Source organism: Oncorhynchus tshawytscha, linkage group LG28 (assembly GCF_018296145.1).
Source record: "Oncorhynchus tshawytscha isolate Ot180627B linkage group LG28, Otsh_v2.0, whole genome shotgun sequence".
Lineage (NCBI taxonomy): Eukaryota > Metazoa > Chordata > Actinopteri > Salmoniformes > Salmonidae > Oncorhynchus > Oncorhynchus tshawytscha.
In genome coordinates this window covers 20,739,038-20,761,697 of record NC_056456.1, presented here as the reverse complement: position 1 = coordinate 20,761,697, position 22,660 = coordinate 20,739,038, and the positions used below count along the sequence as shown (strand labels likewise).

Genomic DNA, 22,660 nt, shown 5'->3' with positions numbered 1-22,660 from the left:
GATATGGAACCTAAATATCCTGTTTTTGTTTGCTTGCCCAGGCATTTTCTGGCAACTCCAACAGTGAGAGTGTGGTCCGCCATGATCTGCAGCATGCAGTCATAACACGCTACGTGCGCATCATCCCACTGGAGTGGAGCAAAGAGGGGAGGATTGGCCTGCGAGTGGAGGTCTATGGCTGTTCTTACTGTGAGTGAATAGCAAACATCCAGGCACAATCTCATGCTACTGTATTAGTTTATTGCAATCCTTTATTAACCAGAGAAATGGAACATGGAATCTCTGAACAAGGAATCTCTGAACAAGGAGCATGGAACAAGAAATCTCTTTGAAAAGTGACTTTATTGCGTGCAGTTCGGATCATTTCTGTATGACGAAAATATTAGAATAATCAGGTGTTGGCCAAAATGGGCTTAATTAATATGTAAGACTGAAGGTTTATTTATCTTGGTATCATATGTCATATTTGTCAGGGGAGCATATTAATATGCTCAGTAAAATACATTAATTGAGTTGAAATAATTAGATTACTGCTCTCCATGCCAACAGCCAAATTCACAGCTACAGGTTTTTGATAGAGTAGGAGATAGAGAACAGCTAGTTTACCTTGGCTGGTTTCTGTTGTTACCATGTACCACAGAAAAAACAAGCTTGACTGATCAATTCCCTCCTTCAAAGCGTGCGCACGCCACGCTTTAAAAAGTCCCCAGCCACACAGCCCTTTGCTGTATCCATCCTATTCTGTATTACACGCTGTTGAATCTGATAGACAGGAAAAGCTGACCGTGAGAAACTTGTTTGCCTTAGTCCTTGACCAGTCCAGTTCCCCGTGGCACTTGTCCTTACTTACTGCATACACTACATCCACAACCCTAAGATCCGAGCAGGGCCCTCTCCTGCCACCTCACCGATAGGGCTGGCTTACAGGACTGTCAGTGTTCTGAGCCCCCTGACCGGTTAAATCAGGGTAAAAAGATGAAAGCACCTTTGAAAGGAGAGAGTTGCCGCAGGGTGATATCACAATGCCGCCATGCTGCTGTCTAGGCACGTAAGCTGGCACATCTCAACAGACAGAATAGTCTTTGCAGCCAGGGTTATATGTCTTAGAGCATTTGAGTCATTTCTCCCTCAGTTGTTCTGTTCCTCCAATTATAAACAGAGAAATCCGTATAAGCTGCCTCACTTTTTTACATCGCTTGTGATTGCAGTAGGTGATCTCTAAAGGACTTGTTTTTTCTTCTTAACACCCCTCTAACACATCCTGTGAATAGCCTTGACATATGACAGTAGAGGTACAGTAATTGAGGGAATATTAAGCTCTGTATCCGTTATCACCATTCGGTGACCTCAGGGGCGGATGTGATCAACTTCGAAGGCCAGGGTGTGATCTCCTACCGCTTCAAGATGAAGAAGATGAAGATTTTGAAGGATGTCATCTCCCTGAAGTTTAAGACCACAGCCAGTAACGGTGTGCTCCTGCACGGGGAAGGACAGCAAGGAGACTATATTAGCCTGGAGCTGAAAAGATCCAAACTACTGCTCATGATCAACCTGGGTAATGGACCATTTCCAATCCTGTCTATGGGATACCTGTGTGCATCCAAAATGGCACCCTATTCCATATTTAGTCGTCTACTTTTGACCAAATGCAGTGCACTATATAAGGAACAGGGTGCTTTTTGGGACGCACACCTAGTGTACTATAATCGCTGATAATTTAGCTTCTTATGGTGGCTACTTAGGTCAGTTGATGAAACTTGATAAAATTCCTGCATATTTCTTAATATGACTGGCCCTTATGCATTATGCATTATACTTCTATTTCTTTTTGATAGATTTGAATATTGGTTGTTGTCAACAAGATAATTATTTATCACAGTAGCCTTCACAAATTAGAATTTGTACTATTTTTATCTCACTATGTCAGCCTGTTGTTTATAGGAACATTTTCCCCTTAAGCATTTTCTTAATAGTCGATCTGTTTATGTCTTGTAAACTTCAGGCAGCAATCAGTACGGCTCCATCCTCGGACACACCTCTGTGACAAGCGGAAGTTTATTGGATGATGACCACTGGCACTCCGTAATTATCGAGCGTTACCGACGGAATGTCAACTTTACCCTGGATCGCCACACACAGCACTTCCGCACCAACGGGGAATTTGATCATCTTGACCTGGACTATGAGGTAGGCTACAGTTATGTTGGATATTGTCTTAGTGATTCCTCCCATCGCATCCCTCCCTATCAGGGTTGTGGTCATTTCAATTTCAATTCCAGTCAAATCAGGAAGTTCACTGAAATTCCAATTCTCTTCAATGTTTTTCAATGAGGAAAAATGTGGAATTGGAATTTGGTTTACTTTCTGAATTGACTGGAATTGGAATGGAATTGACCCCAACCCTGGTTTATATATACATTTTGCAATATATACATTTTGCAATGTATATATCGTCTTAGTTCATTTCTTAATCCCTTCCTATAGAGTTGTATGTGTTGTCTATGTTCCTCTCTTCGCATCCCTCCCCACATTATGTAGTTGTATTGTATACAGTGGGGTCGAAATTATTGACACCATTGATAAAGATGCAAAAATGACTATAAAATAAATACTTCAAATACTGAGCTATATTGTATGCTCTGAAAATGTATATTATTTTAGAATAATACAGCTGCTCAGAGAAGGTATTTTGTTTAACAAGTAATTATTGACATCCCTGTTTTCAATACCTTTCAATGCCTCACCTTGCGAGGATAATGGCATTGAGCCTTTTTCTAAAATGTTTTATGAGTTGGAGAACACATTGGGAGGGATATTAGACCATTCCTCCTTACAGAATCCTTCCTTCCTTGATATCTTTCGTTTGTGCTTACGGACTGCCCTGTTCAATTCAAACCACAGGTTTTCAAAGGGTTTCAAGTCTGGAGACTGAATTAGCCATTGCAAAATGTTGATTTTATGGCCAATTAACAATTTCTTTGTGGATTTTGATGTGTGCTTGGGGCTATTACATTGCTTTAAGATCCACTTGAGGCCAAGTTTCAGCCTCCTATCAGAGGCAACCAGCTTTTTGGCTTAAATGTCCTGGTACTGGGTAAAGATCATGATGCTGATGACCTTAACAAGGGCCCCAGGATAATAGTTACAACTGAAGACACTTTACATAATATATACCGGATGTGATTAAGTACTATCTATCCAGATGTAATATATATCAAATACATATATTTTGCTATGTAACTACTGTGTAAAAAAAAGTGCAATGTATGTCAAATGTGTGTAGAATGTACACTACCACTCAAAGGTTTGGGTCCACTTAGAAATGTCCTTGTTTTTGAAAGACAACCATTTTTTTTGTCCATTAAAATAACATAAAATTGATCAGAAATACAGTGTAGACATTGTTAATGTTGTAAATGACTATTATAGCTGGAAACGGCAGATTTTTTAAATAGAATATCTACATAGGCGCACAGAGGCCCGTTATCAGCAACAATCACTCCTGTGTTCCAATGCCACGTTGTGTTAGCTAATCCAAGTTTATAATTTTACAAGGCTAATTGATCATTAGAAAACCCTTTTGCAGTTATGTTAGCACAGCTGAAAACTGTTGTGCTGATTTGGATTAGCTAACACCACATGCCATTGGAACACAGGAGTGATGGTTGCTGATAATGGGCCTCTGTAAGCCTATGTAGATATTCAATTTAAAAATTAACAATGTCTATGCTGTATTTCTGATCAATTTGATGTTATTTTAATGGACAAAAAATGTTCTTTCAAAAACAAGGATATTTCTAAGTGACCCCAAACTTTTGAACGGTAGTGTAAATGTAACAAAAAAGAAAAAGCTGTAAAAACCAAGTTATTTTTGTCCTCCAAAGAGGGGGGTCGTGGATGGAAACAAAATAGACCCGTAACATCAAAGATCCACCACCATATTTTACAGTAGATATGGGGTTCTTTTCTGCTCATATATTCTAATTTCGACACCAAACCCACCACTGGTGTGCACGGCTAAAGAAATCTACTTTCTTGTCATCCAACGAATGTAAACGGCTGGAGTTTGCTAAACGGCATTGGCATGGATTGGAACTGGTGCTTTGGTCTGATGTCATGAAAATAGAGCTCTTTGGCCAAAAACCTGGTTGCCTCTGCCAGGCTGAAACTTGGCCACAAGTAGATCTTCCAGCAAACAAGAGCCCCATGCACACATCAAAAACCACAAAGAAGTGGTTAATTGGCCACAAAATCAACATTTTGCAATGGCCATCTCAGTCTCCGTAATGATCTAAGATCTCTCCCAATGTGTTTTCCATCTCGTTAAACATTTTAGAAAACGTCTCAGTGCCATTATCCTCGTAAGGTGCGGTTTTGAAAGTTATTAAAACAGGGTTGTCAGTCATTTTGATCCCTACCTTTTGGAGGGAAAAAAGTATTACTTGTTAAACAAAATGTTTTTCTCTTGAGAAATTGTATTTGTATAAAATAATATACTTTTGCAATTTCTTTGGCATAAACTATAGCTCAGTGTTTGAATTCGTTTTTTTTTACAGTCGTTTTTGCTAAACTTCATAAAGGGTATCAATAATTTCGGACCACACTGTATATTGCTTATTCTCTTCATCCCTACATATGTATTGTATATTGTCCTGGTTCATTTCCTCACATCCCGCCGTATCTCTATGAGAGTTCCTGTGAGTCATGTTACTCAGTAGTCTGTGTGAAGATGTGTTAGTTCACGGATGCTAAGTCAGAGCAAGCCCTCTGTACTGCGGCTCCCCTGTGATTACAGAACTTAACTTTTAGGTTTGTCTGTGTAATTATCAGTGTGCGATACTGAAGGAAATTACTTTGCTTCCGCAAGGAAGGAGAGGGAAAAAACACAACACCATACACTCATTATAAAGTGGAGATTAATGCAATCAGGCACAAGTGAAAACCAATATATTCCCTGAAGGGATATATGCTGCTGTATTGATTTGATTCAAAGCGACAAATGGCTCTGAGATGTGGCTCCTGCTGCCGAGCCTCTTCAACTAAAACTTGACCCCATTTCCTCTTCTCCTTCCTGTGTCCTCCAGATCAGCTTTGGAGGCATGCCTGTCTCTGCCAAGCCCAGCTCCGGAGGCAGGGAGAACTTTGTTGGTTGCATGGAGGGCATCACCTACAACGGAGATAACATTACCAACCTGGTCAAGAGAAAGAAAATTGATACTTCAAGTTTTGTAAGAACATTTCTGTCATTTTTTTGTATACCTGAGTGTCATCTTTACCACTTGGTTTGTGATTCACTAGTATACCTTGAAAACATAAACGTTAGGAACAGCCATGTATTTGTGATTACCTATTTGGAAAGGCCAGTGACACAACACCTCACTGCAATACAATTCAATATAATTTGCGCTAATAAAACAGGCTTTAGTGCATCTATAAATCACAAATCACACTCCTAGGAAAAAAAAGGTGATATCTAGAACCTAAAATGGTTCTTTGGCTGTCCCCATAGGAGACCCCTTTGAAGAACCATTTTTGGTTCCAGGTAGAACTATTTTGGGTTCCATGAAAAACCCTTTCCACAGAGGGTTCTACATGGAACCCAAAGGGGTTCTACTTGAATCCAAAAAGGGTTATCCTATAGGGACAGCCGAACCCTTTTTTCTAGGGGTGCAGAAGTGAAGAAACTCTTACCTTGTGGTGATGATGTCGGAAAACAAATACATTTCTTAGAAGTAATATGCTGAATAAAAGAGTATTCCATGCAATGGGATTGTGTCAAGCTTCAGAAGCCCTCAGCATAGGGTTTAAAGCAATTACTGCTCTGTTGTCAATGGTGTGTGATGGTGTGTGAGCCATTACTGCACTAAAGTATGGATCTAACCATTGTTATTGATTTCACTTCTTATGTGCCTCTTAGCCCTGTTTTTTTCTGTGAGCAAATGGGTTTACCAAACTGTGGGATATCCACAAAGTTTCTTGGTGTTGGATTGCATGCTTTGCTTTCAGCACAAGTAGAGGGAGAAAGATCAGCTTTGATGAGGAGAGCAGATGAAAACGGTTTTAGTCAAGTGCTGTATGATGAGTGTTTTTCTGTGTTGGAAATAATGCAGGCGCTTGCATTTTCCAATGCATTAAACCCCAACATTTACATCTAAAAAGCACTTTAGGTTTTCTGATGTATCTCTTATGCAAAATATATGCTAACCAGAGGAGGCTGCTGGAAAGAGTTATAGGAGGGTGGGATCATTGTAATGGCTGGAATGGAATAAATGTCTCATGACAATGAGCCTGTCCTCCTATAGCTCCCCCCACCAGCCTCCACTGATGCTAACTATATTTATATGGTTGTGCTAATGTTGTGAGTTTAAATCAAGAGGGAAAGCTGCCTTAACTTGTGTAACTGTTTGCTGTCATACTTTCTATCCCCCTTACAGAGGAACCTGACGTTCTCCTGCAGCGAGACGCACTCCTTCCCTGTGTTCTTCAACGCCACCAGCTTCCTGCGTCTCCCGGGGCTGCAGGACAGCGACACCCTGTCGGTCAGCCTGTCCTTCCGGACGTGGAACCCCAGCGGCCTGCTCTTCTACACGGCCCTGGCTGATGGCGTGGTGGAGGTGGGCCTCACAGAGGGAAAAGTCACCGTCTACATCAACGTCGCCCAGAAGAAAAACACACGTATAGACATCTCCTCAGGTATGGTCTAGTTAGTACGGCCATGCTGGCTAATGCACTAAAGTAGGCGTGTTCATTTAGACCAAAGACCCTCCCCTCCCTTCATTAATTCATTCTCTCTATCAATTTGGGGAGGCCCTCCACATGAGGGTCTTCCGTAGCTGAAGCTCTGTCTGTTATGCCCTGTGTTCTCAGTCTTTCTCAGAATTTCTAGTTGGTTTTCTGATGTTTCAGTAATTGCAGTTGTCTGCTCATCACCCACCTTGACTGATTCATAAAGCCATATTGTTCTGTCTGTGGTCTCTGTTCAGGTTCGGGGCTCAACGACGGCCAGTGGCACAACGTCTACCTCCATGCTCTGGAGAACTACGCCATGCTGACCATTGATGGTGACGAGGCATCCACTGTCAGAACGGTCATTCCCATTCAGATCCGAACAGGGGGACAATACTACTTTGGAGGTACTTACAGAGATGGCTTATAACAGAGCCATATACAGTACATGTATCTCTGTACCGGTATATGGCTCTGTTGTATAATGTATAAGCCCTTGTTATGGGCTTTGGCACATACTTATTCATTATTACATTTCCCTTAATTCAGTCTGACAAACACTATTGTGATTTGTTGATTGCACATGGTTTTTTTTGTGTTTGATGGCAGGCTTTGTCATTAAATCCTCTTTGTTACTTTTGATTGGTTGCCTTTTTGTTGTCTTTGTGTTTTGATTGCCTTTGAAGTACTGTAGTTGCCTTTAAGAGGGTGTATTAAATATTGAATGAAAGCTCCATAATGTTTTAAACCAAAACACAAAGCTCATATAATTAATGTTGCTTAATACCTGAACTGTGTCTCAAAACTTTACTTTTCAAACAGAAAGCGCAGTCTTGACCATATGAAAAACTTTTGTACCTTTTTCCTGTTGTCCTCCTGTAGGCTACTTCCTGCGTACCAACACGCCCCCTGCCCAGCGCTCTTTCCAGGGCTGTATGCAGCTGATCCACGTGGACGACCAGCTCGCTGACCTGGTGGCTGTAGAGCAAGGCAACATGGGAACCTTTGAGAATGTCAGCCTGGATATGTGTGCCATCATAGACAGGTAATATTTTATACCATTTATACCATGACCCTTGCTTAGCTGACTTATTCAAACCAGACTTTTTTCTTTGCTGTTGATCATGAAAGTAAAAGTATAAATGCGTGCTATAACCTTACCTGAGGGGCTACGCATGCTTCTTGGGCATGCGTCGCACTGTCTATTCAAAAAGGCAGCACGGGTCCCACCAACTGCACCATCGTGTGGACCGAGAGGCTTTGTCTCTCAGTGAGAGGTGAGTATCGGGTATAAGTATGAAGACCAAGCAGGCGTCTCACACAGAGAAAATGAAAAGGAAAATGCCACACACTGCTGTTCATGCTCCCAGGTGATTTTATTGATACGTTTCGACCCCTTAGGTCTCACACAGGGACACAGCGAGAGGCGGGGATCAGCGGATCACACAAGGCTTTGGTATAGGATGTCTTAGTGTGCAATCTCTGTGTTCCTGCTGGTAAATGCACGCGTACACAAGCACACAGCCACACAGGCGCACATCCCCAAAGCTAAGCTCATTAAAACCATGAAGTGGAAAAGCACTGCTCCTCCTGAGATATGGAAATGCAATTTCACCGAAAGGTTACTCAAAATATGGATATGCGCTAACATTCTTATCCGGATAAACTAATTAAATTCATTCTCACAGTATGTGGGTTCACTCCAACACATGGTTCTGGTTCATAAATGGAATCTTATCTCTGTTTCTTATTCTCCGCTAGTGATGAGGAGTCAAACTGTAGATCCCATTAATCCAACCTTATGTTCCGGAATTGTTAACGACACCATTTGAAATGTCAGAGTAAGACATTTTCAGAAAAGTTAAAGACAGTCATGCGGATTTGTTTTCATCTTGAAGTTGGAATCCGTTGCGGTGAAACTGCCACGTCTGTTTGCGATATTACAAAGACATTACTTCAAACAACAAACACTGTTTGAGACAATCATTGCACATCACTGCACATGCAATAGAACAGCAGAGTGTGAATATATATATATATATATATATATATATATATATATATATATATATATTACGTTGCTCAATGCTCATATCCTCCTTTTCAAAAACAAAAACAAAACAATAATAAAAGAGCCTGTGACGCTGTTTCGCCTACTGCGGATCTCAGCTTTACCATCAGACGTCAAATCAAACTTGATTATTATTCTAGGGAGATTTGTGTAGTATGTATGTATGATAGATCCATTTATGGTTGAATACTCTTGATGTGTGGTTCATTTGGCTTATGTATTTGTCACGTTCTGACCTTAATTCCTTTGTTATGTCTTTGTTTTAGTATGGTCAGGGCGTGAGTTGGGTGGGTTGTCTATGTTAGTTTTTCTATGATTTGCTATTTCTGTGTTTGGCCTGGTATGGTTCTCAATCAGAGGCAGCTGTCAATCGTTGTCCCTGATTGAGAACCATATTTAGGGAGCCTGTTTTCTATTGTGTTTCGTGGGTGATTATTTCGATTATTTTATATTATTCTGTGTTTTATTTCACCTTTCAGGACTGTTTCGTTTATCGTGTTTTGTTTGAGTATTCATTTTCATTAAAAGGCATAATGAATACTTACCACGCTGCACCTTGGTCCTCCTCTCTTTCTCCCAATGACGAACGTTACAGAATCACCCACCACCAAAGGACCAAGCAGCGTGGTAAGGAGCAGCGCTATCTGGAGGAGGTTACAACATGGGACGAAATAGAGAGGTGGTCGGTCGATCCAGGGAGAGTGCCGGAGCCCGCCTGGGATCCTCTGGAACAATGTGAGGAGGGATACCGGAGAATGGAGTTGGCACGGCGGTCAAGGAAGCCCAAGAGGCAGCCCCAAAAATGTATTGGGGGGGGCACATGGGGAGTGTGGCTAAGTCAGGTAGGAGACCTGAGCCAACTCCCCGTGCTTACCGTGGAAAGAGGTGGACCGGGCAGGCACAGTGTTATGCCGTGAGGCGCACGGTGTCCCCGGTGCGCAGGCATAGCCCGGTGCGGTACATAGCAGCGCCTCGTATTGGCAGGGCTAGAGTGGGCATCGAGCCAGGTGCCATGAAGCCGGCTCAGCGCATCTGGTCTCCAGTGCATCTCCTCGGGCCGGGGTACATGGCACCAGCCCTACGCATGGTGTCCCCGGTTCGCCAGCACAGCCCAGTGCGGGCTATTCCACCTCGCCGCACTGGCCTGGCTACGGGGAGCATTCAGCCAGGTAGGGTTGGGCAGGCTCGGTGCTCGAGAGCTCCAGTGCACCTTCACGGTCCGGTCTATCCGGTGCCACCTCCATGCACCAGCCCTCCGGTGGCAGCCCCACGCACCAGGCTGTCTCTCCGTCTCCTCCCTACAGGTGCTCCCGCATGTCCAGCGCTGCCAGAGTCTCCCTCCAGTCCGGATCTGCCAGAGTCTCCCTCCAGTCCGGATCTGCCAGAGTCTCACTCCTGTCCTGAGCTGCCAGAGTCTCCCGTCTGTCCTGAGCTGCCAGAGTCTCCCGTCTGTCCTGAGCTGCCAGAGTCTCCCGTCTGTCCTGAGCTGCCAGAGTCTCCCGTCTGTCCTGAGCTGCCAGAGTCACCCGTCTGTCCTGAGCTGCCAGAGTCACCCGTCTGTCCTGAGCTGCCAGAGTCGCCCGTCTGTCCTGAGCTGCCAGAGTCGCCCGTCTGTCCTGAGCTGCCAGAGTCTCCCGTCTGTCCTGAGCTGCCAGAGTCACCCGTCTGTCCTGAGCTGCCAGAGTCGCCCGTCTGTCCTGAGCTGCCAGAGTCACCCGTCTGTCCTGAGCTGCCAGAGCCGCCCGTCTGTCCTGAGCTGCCAGAGCCGCCCATCAGTCAGGAGCTGCCAGAGCAGCCCGTCAGTCAGGAGCTGCCAGAGCCGCCCGTCAGTCAGGAGCTGCCAGAGCCGCCCGTCAGTCAGGAGCTGCCAGAGCCGTCCGTCAGTCAGGAGCTGCCAGAGCCGTCCGTCAGTCAGGAGCTGCCAGAGCCGTCCGTCAGCCAGGAGCTGCCGGAATCGCCCTTCTCTCTGGTGCTGCCGGAGTCTCCCGCCAGTCCGGTGCTGCCGGAGTCTCCCGTCCATTCGGGACCAGTGGCTAGGGTCCCCAGTCCGAGGTCGGCGGCGAGGGTCACCGCTCTAAAGATGCCACGGAGGCCGTCTAAGAGGCGGACAAGGACTATGGTGGAGTGGGGTCCACGTCCCGCGCCAGAACGCCACCGCGGACAGACACCCACCCAGACCCTCCCCTACAGGTTCAGGTTTTGTGGCCGGAGTCCGCACCTTTGGGGGGGGTTACTGTCACGTTGTGACCTTAGTTATTTTGTTATGTCTTTGTTTTAGTATGATCAGGGCGTGAGTTGGGTGTGTTGTCTATGTTAGTTTTTCTATGATTAGCTATTATCAGAGGCAGCTGTCAATCGTTGTCCCTGATTGAGAATCATATTTAGGGAGCCTGTTTTCTATTGTGTTTCGTGGGTGATTATTTTCTGTTCTGTGTTTTATTTCACCGTTCAGGACTGTTTCGTTTATCGTGTTTTGTTGTTTTGTTCGAGTATTCGTTTTCATTAAAAGTCATAATGGAATATTTACAACGCTGCACCTTTGTCCTCCTCTCTTTCTCCCAACGACGAACCATACAGTATTATGTTAACGCTAATCCAAAACACCAGAATTTCTCTCGCATTAAATAGAAATAAATGCATATTTACAGAATTGTGGCGATGATATCCTCAGTCTAAACAATGCTACCAGGGGGAATTCACCTACCTTCAATTGGAACTTCATGTTACTACAGCCCTTTGATCACACCAGCAGGTTTAATGCTTTTAACGTTGGGCGTCTGGGGAGACACTGTGACCGACACATAGGTGTAGGGGGTCCCTGACCTGGAAATGAACTAGTACAGTGATAAAATGATAGACCCTACCATTCACCACACTGTGGTATCAAACATAAAGTACCAGTCAAAGGTTTGGACACACCTACTCATTCCAGGTATTTTGTACTATTTTCTACATTGTAGAATAATAGGGAATTCATCAAAACTATGAAATCCCACATATGGAATCATGTAGTAACCAAAAAAGTGTTAAACAAATAAAAATGCACTTTATATTTGTCACAGCCGTCAAAAGAAGTGGACCAAGGTGCAGCGAGGTGAGCGTACATTTTCCTTTTTATTTCAAAATGACGCCAACAAAAAACAAACGAAAAAACAACCCTGAAGCTTACAAGGCATTAGTGCCACAAACAAAGTTAACTACCCACAAAGACAGGTGGGATAAAGGGCTGCCTAAGTATGGTTCCCAATCAGAGACAACGATAGACAGCTGTCCCTGATTGAGAACCATACCCGGCCAAAACAAAGAAATACAAACATAGAACATACAATGCCCACCCCACATCACACCCTGACCTAAACAAATTGAGAAATATGACGGCACTCTAAGGTCAGGGTGTGACAATATTTTAGATTTTTCAAAGTAGCCACCCTTTGCCTTGGTGACAGCTTTGCACATTCTAGGTATTCAGCCAGCTTCATGAGTTAGTCACCTGGAATGCATTTAAATTAACAGGTGTGCCTTGTTAGAAGTTAATTTGTGGAATTGCTTTCCTTAATGCATTTGGGCCTATCAGTTGTGTTGTGACAAGGTAGAGGTGGTATACAAAAGATAGCTCTATTTGGTAAAAGACCAAGTCCATATTATGGCAAGAACAGCTCAAATAAGCAAAGAGAAACAACTGTCCATCATTTTTTTAAGACATGAAAGTCAGTCAATACGGAAAATTTCAAGAACTTTATACGTTTCTTCAAGTGCCGTCGCAAGAACCATCAAGCGCTATGATGAAACTAGCTCTCATGAAGACCGCCACAGGAAAGGAAGACCCAGAGTTCATTAGAGTTAACAGCACCTCAGATTTCAGACAGTAACAGATCTCAACATGAACTGTTCAGATGAGACTTTGTGAATCAGGCCTTCAGGGTCGAATTTTTGCGAAAGAAAACACTAGTAAAGGACACCAATAAGAATAAGAGACTTGCTTGTGCCAAGAAACATGAGCAATGGACATTAGACCGGTGGAAATCTGTCCAATTTGAGATTATTTTGTCCCATCCGTAGTGCTTTTTTGAAATGCAGAGTAGGTGAACGGAGGATCTCTGCATGTGTGGTTCCCACCATGAAGCATGGAGGAGGAGGTGTGATGGTGTGGGGGTGCTTTGCTGGTGACGCTGTCTGTGAATTATTTAGAATTCAAGGCACATTTAACCAGCATGGCTACCACATCATTCTGCAGCGATACGCCATCCCATCTGGTTTACGCTCAGTGGGACTATCATTTGTTTTTCAACAGGACAATGACCCAACAGACCTCCAGGCTGTGGAACGGCTATTTGACCTGGAATGAGAGTGATGGAGTGCTGTATCAGATGACCTGGTGTAACGTCTGCTTCCAACTCACACTCTCCAACACATAGATCCCCAGAACGCATCTCACTCTCCAGATCCCAATCACCTGAATTCTGATCACCTGTTCACACACCTGTATTCCATTTACATACAGTATTTAGTTCAGTTCTTTGCACCCCATCATTGTGAGGTATTGCTTGTTTTTGTACATATACTATTCGAAGCTCTGTTTATTTCTGTGTTAGTCCTCACGTGTATCGTAGTTTTTGGCCATCCTCACTAACGAAGCCTTTTTGCCTATTCCCTACCTGTACTTTTGCCTATCAAATTTCCTGTCATCAACCTCTTGCCTGATCTCCTGGACTACGATATTAGCCTTTTCCCTGCCTGTACTGTTACTTTTTTGGAGTCCCTTTGTATGACCTTCTGCCTGCCCCTGGACACAGCTACCTGCTTCCTCCTGTGGTCCTTTACTAATAAACACCTGTTGCACCCTGCGCTTGAAACCAGCACTCTGTCCCCCATCGTACTCATTACACCTGGTGTCATGACTTCTGCCAAAGTCGATGCCTCTCCTTGTTCGGGCGGTGCTCGGCGGTCGACGTCGCCCGTCTTCTAGCCATCGCCAATCCATTTTTCATTTTCCATTCCCAACTCCTCATGTCTTTGTGTGGTATTGTTTATTCGGTTTCATGTATTGCATACATTAGTCTGTTGCACTGGGTTATGTTAACCCGCATTGTTATTTCGTGTTCACTTTACCGTGTGCTTTTGGTTCGCCAAAATAAAAGGCTCCGTTGGCTACACCATATCTGCTCTCCTGCACCTGACTCCTTTACAACTATTTACGCATACCTGACACCTGGCCTCCACAATCACCCGACCTCAACCCAGTTGAGATTGTTTGGGATGAGTTGGACCGCAGAGTGAAGAATCAAGAATATAAAAAATATTTTGATTTGTTTAACACTTTTTTGGTTACTTCGTGATTCCATATGTGTCATTTCCTAGTTTTCATGTCTTCACTATTATTCTACAATGTGGAAAAAAGTAAAAAATAAAGAAAAACCCTTGAATGAGTAGGTGTGTCCAAACTTTTGACTGGTACTGTACATGGAAAAAAAGGTCACAAACCTCCTCACAGCTCTGTGGGTTGGCTGATTACTGTCACGACACAAAGACACCACAGTGATATTTAACCCCAGTTGTCTCACTAAGGTCAGCGTATTTCAATTAGACAGCACTTCTTCGCCATGTGAATATGATTTGAAGAAGTACCAAATCTATGCAGCCTCAAATTAATTTGTTTTTGAGGGTAGATGATATTTGCAGGATGCACACTACGAAAGTTATTATCCCTACAATCTTTTCTGTCCCATCTGTACAGATGTAGGATCTTAATTTGATCACTCTGTTGCAGGAGAATGTGTAATCTATTTGAGGTTTAAAAAGGCTTCTGATGTTTGTCATTTCTTTTTTGAAATTTCATACTTAATTTTCCCTTATGAAAAATGTATCAACCCCTACAAAATTGTTCATTAATTATAATCCACATAAGAATTCACATTTCCTGTTGCTGCAGGATTATTTTCCTGCTGTAGCAGACTGGCTCAAATTATGATCCTACATCTGTAGTTTCACAAATGTCAAAGTAGTTCAATTTTCGGTCACTTCTGCTACTTCATCATGTGATCTACCCCCCCCCCAGATGTGTCCCTAACCACTGTGAACATGGAGGCCGCTGCACTCAGACCTGGGACAGTTTCAGGTGCTCCTGCAATGGGACAGGCTACACTGGGGCTACATGCCATACCTGTAAGTATCCTCCTCCTCAGCCTATCAAGACATCTTCATAGAGTATATGGACATCTTCATCTATGATCTCTCATTATTCATACCCTCAGGGACCCATCTGAAACATCAGTTACATTTTTGCACATTCACCTCACTGACATTAAAACCACATGGGGAAACTCCTGGATTTATAATGATGAATAAGTAATTCTGCTGTAATGTAAACTCCATAATACATGTGGTTTCCTCTCGCGTGTGAATTCCTCTTCTCCAGCCGTGTATGAACAGTCCTGTGAGGAATACAAACATCTTGGTAAAACATCTGGCACGTACTGGATCGACCCTGATGGGAGTGGTCCCGTAGGCCCCTTCAAAGTCAACTGCAACATGACTGGTAAGAGTACAGTACCTCCCAAGCCTACCAAACAGAAAATCCACTTAACCATTATGGCATCAGATGATTGTGTCCCATCCGAGCAGGCAAATCTGGTTGAAATTATATCATTATAACCAGAATACAACCAAATCTGGTGTTTGGTTGTAATTTGGGGTGGCAGGTAACCTAGACATTAGAGAGGCGGGCCAGCAACCGGAGGACTTCAATTTTCTGTGGACTGCAAGGAAAATGGATCAATAATGTATTGTTCTTCTTCTGGTTGTAGTAATGTCATGGCAACCAGTTTTGACCACTGGGATAGCTGACCTACATTTTGTTCCTCTCCTGTAAATATTGGTCACGCTGACTGGTTTTTGATGGTGTTGTTGACTATGTTGCAGAGGACAAGGTGTGGACTACAGTGAGAAACAACCTGTCTCCCCAGACCTCAGTGAGTGGCTCAGACTTGGAGAGAAAGGCTTTGCTGCAGCTCAACTACAACATGTCCACAGAGCAGGTGACCTTACTACCTTATGACCCTATGACATCATCACCCGTTCATGATGGAACCAGCTCAATGGAAAAGAAACATGGAATTTATGGGCAGGTTTAACGGACACGAAGTCTAGTTTTGGACTGAGAACCATGCTCAATGGAGAAACTCCATGGTTATTTTTTTTTGTGTCGAGAAACCAGCCCTATGTGTATTTTAAATGTTACTGTCGAAGGCACTAGCTAGCTACATTGTTTATTAAAGATGTTCTCTCAGTGTATTTTCACTCAGCTCTGCTACGATCCCTCAATTACTAAATGTTATGCATTCTTCTTTGCTCAAGCCCTGTTTTCTCTCCCTGTGACAGGTGACAGCCATCACGAGCAGTGCAGAGTACTGTGAACAGCATGTAGCCTACGCCTGTCGAATGTCTCGACTGCTCAATAACCCAGGTAAAGAGGACTTTGTGTGTTTTTTGGTGTTTGTATGTGTTTTTGTGTGCTCATATGTATATCTGAGAAAAGGATCTGTTTCTAAAGGGAAATACTATTATTTCCAACAAAGACACACTAATTTATGCATTTGCAGAAATAATATGCCAAGAATATGCCGTCTTCTCTTTTCCCTTCCCAGTGTTTGTTTTTGATGAATGTTCATTTAAGTGTTGTCAGATTGTATAGCAGATGGTTATTAGCATTTGGGCGACAAATCTAGAATATTCTTATCTATTTTATTTGGCAAGTGTTTCACAAGATGAGAAGGCAAGCAGGCTTACATTAGATAGCGTCACAGTAGTTGTCATCCCTTGTCATTACTCACAGAAGAGAGCCAAGCGCTTATTGCAGTGGCTCTCTTCCCATCTCATGGAAAAGAGGAATACTATCTGTGGCAACTGGAACTGTTTCATTCCCTCAAGCCAACTACAGGAAATATTACAACTGAAATTCCATGACAGCCACAGAAACCCAAAGGCTCTTCAGTGTCTTCCAACAATCTAGTGTTGTTTTGTTTGCTGTTTTTTTTTACCTTGGTTTCATCTCATCTGGTGCTATCAAATGACAGCCGTTCCCCCTGAGGGTCGATAGAGTTCTGAGCCTGAGGTTATCAGAAGCATGACATCATTTTCAGGAATGTTTCAAGCTGTTTAAAGGCACAATCAACTTAGTGTATGTAAACTTCTGACCCACTGGAATTGCAATACCGTGAACTGTATGACCAGCATAACAAGTTTTCATCAAATCCTTTGGATGTGTTAGGATCTGAGACAATGGTCAGACTGACTGGAGATGTTGACAGATAAAACCCACACATCATTCGTGTTCTGGTGAGCTCTGTACACCTCGCAGCTCAACAGCTGTTTAGCATGGTGAAAGGGAGCGTGTTGGTTGGCAGCATCAGTGCGCTGAAAGAGATGAGGAGTCACACATTCCTGGTCAGAAGACTGCCTGGCCGTACTATTTCTCCCTCATTTAGTAGTCTTATTGCGTTGTCCCCAGTGGTGCCCATTCAACCAGTATTGAGGAATAGAAGCCTACTCTACCTGACATTATCCCCTTGCTGGTGTGCCTCTCCCCTCTCACTCAACGGGGGGACGCTTGGCCTCCAGGCCCTCAGCCTGTCTCCCTCTCATCACCATAAATAACCTGAATTATTGATTACTTTGGAGCGGCAGGGTAGCCTAGTGGTTGGACTAGTAACCGGAAGGTTGCAAGTTCAAACCCCCGAGCTGACAAGGTACAAATCTGTCGTTCTGCCCACTGTTCCTAGGCCGTCATTGAAAATAAGAATTTGTTCTTAACTGACTTGCCTAGTTAAATAAAGGTAAAATAAAAATAAATATCCAGGGAGTCCACACTGCTCCCCCCAATCTCGCTCCACTCTCTCTGTATATCCAACCCCCTTTGTGTGTGTGTGTGTGTGTGTGTGTGTCTCTTTCCTCTCGCTCTCTCCATATCCCACTCTCTCCCATGCATGTGGGGACCCGTGTGGAACATAGGTACCTCGCAGGAAACAACCAGTATAACAGCCTTTGTTCTTTCCCTGGAGCCTCACCACCTCGCTATGTGTCCCCCTGGCTATTACTGAAACAATTTTGGGAGATATCTAGGAAGGCGTGTGTGATGAACAGACCACCCCAGCTGCTATAAACCGCAGACGCATTATCCTTCCAATATTATTTCCCCATTGATGTAAACACTGCATAAATGTTTCACCGTCCCCTTTGATAATGTACTACAAACCTATTATTATTTTTCATTCAATTATTATTTGTCATTCACTGGAGGGCAATTTTTGCCAGGTGCTGCTGATAAGTAACAATGACAAGATGGAAAGTGCCTAATCGTTTGGCTGTAATTAAATAACACTTTCTTGTCTTTTGAAAATTACTGTAAACATAGTTTTTTTTATTTTTAATGTTTTCCCACTGCTTATTGTTATGGCAGACATGACCATTGTCTGATTATTCTGAAAAATATGAAAATATTTCAAATGCATAATTCACATTGTAAACAGCAAAACACAAGAGTGCTTTTAAAAGTTTCTAGAGATGATGCAGGAGTCAGGACACAACACAAGGATGGTGGAGATGTTGAAGAAGAACAAACGCCCTGGGGAGTGTTTGCCTTGATAAATGATCTTGTTTGTCCATCTATAGAACAGACATTTCCACTTGATGTGATTCCTCACACCAGTTATTTTCCCATTCCCTAGAGCGAGTCATTTTTTATTACCTGGAGTGCTGAATAAGACTATCTGTCTGTGCTGCTGTTGGTGCGGGGGTGAAACGGGGTGAATAGCTGATTAATAGACCACATAGCTTCTCTCAATCAATAAAAAGTAAAGTGTCAAACGGAGTGAGGGAAACGGATCATCTGGTAACGCTTGTACTGTACATAAGGATCTATACATACTGTAGGCTTGTAATATAGCCGTTTTATGGCGTCTGACCTATTCATACAATATGCATCAATAGACCCATCTCAACTTCAATGCTATTTGCCATGAAAGATTGACATCAACAAAGGTAGCATTGTGTTATTTGTATGCCAGTAGAAGAGTTAATGAAACAGCTTAGACTATGGTCATTTGTTTAGATATACACAAATAATGTAGCATCATGCTTACGTATTGAGTATTTTGTTGTTTTGGTATGTTCTGTGCTGATTCATGCTGTTATTTTGCAGCTGGGTCCCCATTCACATGGTGGGTTGGCAGGGCCAATGAGAGGCATTATTACTGGGGTGGTTCAGGACCAGGGATCCAGAAGTGTGCCTGTGGAATCGAGAGGAACTGCACCGACCCCAAGTACTACTGCAACTGTGACGCTGACCAAACGCGTTGGTGAGTGACTCCACTCTGAACAACACTAGAGATGAAATGCTACCGTATGGAAACGTAAGCTAGATCTAGTTATCCTGAAATGTATCAAGTAATACATTGTAACATTTTCTTTGTGCTACAATCTTACTGTTGTGCCTTTTGTAGTGAAAATTCTACTCTGTATTTCATATAGTTTTGTGATGTATTGTTTTTAGGAGAGAGGATGCTGGTCTCCTGGTGTATAAAGACCATCTGCCTGTGAGTCAGGTGGTAGTTGGTGACACTAACCGTGCTGGCTCTGAGGCTAAGCTGACTGTGGGTCCACTGCGTTGTCAAGGAGATGGTGAGTTTGTTATCATTTCCACAACTTAGAATGCTAATCAGTAATGTACACAGGCAGTTATTCTTGTTTCCTGTCTGTTTCCCAGGTAACTACTGGAACGCAGCATCCTTCAACACGCCTGCATCATACCTGCACTTCCCTACCTTCCAAGGGGAGACCAGTGCTGACATCTCTTTCTATTTCAAGACTTCCTCCTCTTATGGCGTCTTTCTGGAGAACCTTGGCAATGCTGACTTCATCCGCCTGGAGCTAAAAGGTGAGTGTACTACTACTCAGTAACAGGTCGATATACACTACCTGTAGACCTGTATTATGGATGTGTGTGCAGTTCAGTATCAAAGCTCTACCTCCACATCTGCAAAAAAACCTACCATTACAATATATAATGTATAGATGCAGTATAAATTCAGTGGTTTGGACAGTGTTAGTGAGGCTTATTCACAGTAGATATCGACCTAGACATTCCACTAAGACTTTCCTCTAAGTCAAAAAGGATCATGTCTATCTTGCAGCCACAAAACAAGAATCTCTTGTTCCTACTAAAAAACAAACCACCAGCCACTAAGCAAGTGTCACGTTCCATGAGAGCTACTGTAAAACAACATTCAGTTCTTAATAAATCTCCAGGGTCAGCTCTTGGGGACTGTAACAAGATGGTAGATTGAATTTTGGGGCACCAGTGTGTGTGTACTGTAGAGTCGGAGAACATGTTAGAAGACCAACCCTAGGGCTCTCCATAAAGGCTGCCATTGATCTCATCGATTGCAGGCCATACTTCTTTCATTTTGTCATCAGATATTAAACTTTAGCGCTTTAGAAATGGCTGGAAGTCAGTATTAACTTAAAGTTCACCAGCACAGTGGGATCCCTGTTTGGAAATGGTATTGTTAGATCAAATTGGTTTCCAGTGACATTTAAGCATGATTTTTGAGCTGGTGGGGAGCAGTTTCCTTCCGCTGGGAAAGATCAATGGTCAGAAATATCTTTGAGCTGCTTCCATCGCCTCAGGCCCCATTTGTTATTGTTTCTGACCCCTTTTCTCTGGCAGATTTCAAGCTTTACTGACGCCATTTTTTGGTGCAATGAGTTGACAGTATTTGAGCAGTATTATTACAGTGATTCAGTTGCTCTGAAGAAACCATGTCTTTTGTTAGAGACACAGACAGAAAATATTCTGTAAAAAACATTTCATATTTAATAGTTTCCCCCCATTTTAATATTCACAAGGTACAGTATTAGTCTGCCAAGAGAAATGGATTTACTAAGCCCCTTGTAAGCTGTTGTATTTTAAATACTTTTTCACTCAAAACTCTAGAGTACCGTTATGCATTAGAATTTCTCTTTAGAGCTTGGCAATGGCAGTTGTTTTAATGAGACTTGGCCCCCCTCCAAAATTCTTCTCTGAGCTTCAGGAGGTTCTCTGCCAGTCCTGCAGGCCGAGCATCTGCTCTGAACAGGTGGATCTATGATTGACAGGGCTCCCCTATGTCATCTCCACAGCTTCAGTACATGCTCTGAATGGAGAACAAATGTAATCAGACAGCTCCCTTCAATATAGATCTATTGAGTCAGTTGGGAAATCAAATCAAAGAATGATTCTCCCAATGAAAGGTGGTCCAGGGTGAGACCCCTGGTTAGTGGAAAGCGCTCAATTACAATCCCTGTGAAATCTCATTACTCGATGGTAACCTGGATCTCTGTGATTGATGTGGATTAAACAATCAGAAAGGATGTTGAGTGATTACAGACAGGTAGTCGGTATGTGACGTTTGTCTCGGTGGAATTGGACCCAACAGGGGGTATGATGACACTTGTCAGCAGTGTTTCAATGAAGTAAATGACGATTGACAGAGGGGAAAATGAGCAAACTGTGCCGCTGTGAAGAGATCTATCTCACTACTGGAGTATTTGTCTGCCTTACGCATTTCTAGGTGTCATGGTCTGATAGGTACTTGTCAAAAACCCATCTAGAAAATTTTACATTTTTCAGAGCTATAAATGCAATATTGTCAGTCTTTCATGTTTCAAATCATCATGATACCAGCAACAATATTTCAAGGCCTCCGACATTTCAAAGTGTAAATTGAATGCCAGCTTACTTCACATTCATTGAAAAGTCAATACTGTTATGTAAGCAGACCAAGGTTATTATAGTAAACAAAAACTGAAACTAAAAATGAAAACCAATAATAATAACCAATATAGTAAACCGAAATCAAATACTGTAATGAACAAACCTGTTTGAAAAACTAAAACTATGCTGAAACTATTATCTTTGACTCCAAAACGAACTAAAATAAAATAAAAACCATCATGAATTATGTTTTGTTTTATACTGACCAAAAATATGAACACAACATGTAAAGTGTTGGTCCCGTGTTTCATGAGATGAAATAAAAGATCCCAGAAATGTTCCATACGCACAAAAAGCTTATTTCTCTCAGATTCTGTGCAGAAATGTGTTTATATCCCTGTTAGTGAGCATTCTCATTTACCAAGATAATATATCCACCTAATAGGTGTGGCATATCAAGAATCTGATTAAACAGCATGGTCATTAGACAGGTGCACCTTGTGCTGTGGACAATAAAAGGCCACTCTAGAATTTGCAGTTTTGTCACACAACAAAATACAACAATGCAACAGATGTCTCAAGTTTGCCTCAAGTTTTTAAGGTTCGTGCAATTGGCATGCTGACTGCAGGAATGTCCACCTGAGCTGTTGCCAGATCATTTAAATATGAATTTCGTTACCATATGCCACCTCCAACATCGTTTTAGACAATTTGGCAGTACGTCCCAACCAGCCTCACAACTGCAGACCACATGTAACCACGCCAGCCCAGGACCTCCAAATCTGGCTTCTTCACCTGCGGGATCGTCTCAGACCAGCAACACAGACAGCTGATGAAACTGTGGGCTTGCACAACTGAAGAATTTTTGCAGAATCTGTCAGAAACCGTCTCAGGGAAGCTCATCTGCATGCTCATCGTCCTCACCAAGGTCTTGACCTGACTGCAGTTAGGCGTCGTAACTGACTTCGGTGGGCAAATGCTCACCTTCGTTGGCCACAGGTACGCTGTTCTCTTCACAGATGAATCCTGGTTTCAACTGTACCGGGCAGATGGCAGGCAGCGTGTATGGCATTGTGTGGGCGAGCGGTTTGCTGATGTCAACATTGTAAACAGAG

At 43.0% G+C, this 22,660-nt stretch overlaps 1 protein-coding gene across 1 annotated transcript in view; it reads left to right on the top strand.

Moving 5' to 3' along the window:
* Nucleotides 1-22,660, top strand: part of LOC112227377 (contactin-associated protein-like 2) — a 76,830-nt gene that overhangs the window by 16,747 nt on the left and 37,423 nt on the right. The window contains exons 4-17 of the mRNA XM_042308075.1: nt 42-189; nt 1,352-1,555; nt 2,003-2,187; nt 5,085-5,228; nt 6,435-6,693; nt 6,984-7,133; nt 7,609-7,771; nt 14,853-14,959; nt 15,213-15,332; nt 15,716-15,831; nt 16,175-16,259; nt 18,993-19,149; nt 19,344-19,471; nt 19,557-19,727. Of these exons, the coding sequence (XP_042164009.1) occupies nt 42-189; nt 1,352-1,555; nt 2,003-2,187; nt 5,085-5,228; nt 6,435-6,693; nt 6,984-7,133; nt 7,609-7,771; nt 14,853-14,959; nt 15,213-15,332; nt 15,716-15,831; nt 16,175-16,259; nt 18,993-19,149; nt 19,344-19,471; nt 19,557-19,727 (2,137 nt within the window). The remainder of the gene's footprint in view (nt 1-41; nt 190-1,351; nt 1,556-2,002; nt 2,188-5,084; nt 5,229-6,434; nt 6,694-6,983; nt 7,134-7,608; nt 7,772-14,852; nt 14,960-15,212; nt 15,333-15,715; nt 15,832-16,174; nt 16,260-18,992; nt 19,150-19,343; nt 19,472-19,556; nt 19,728-22,660) is intronic.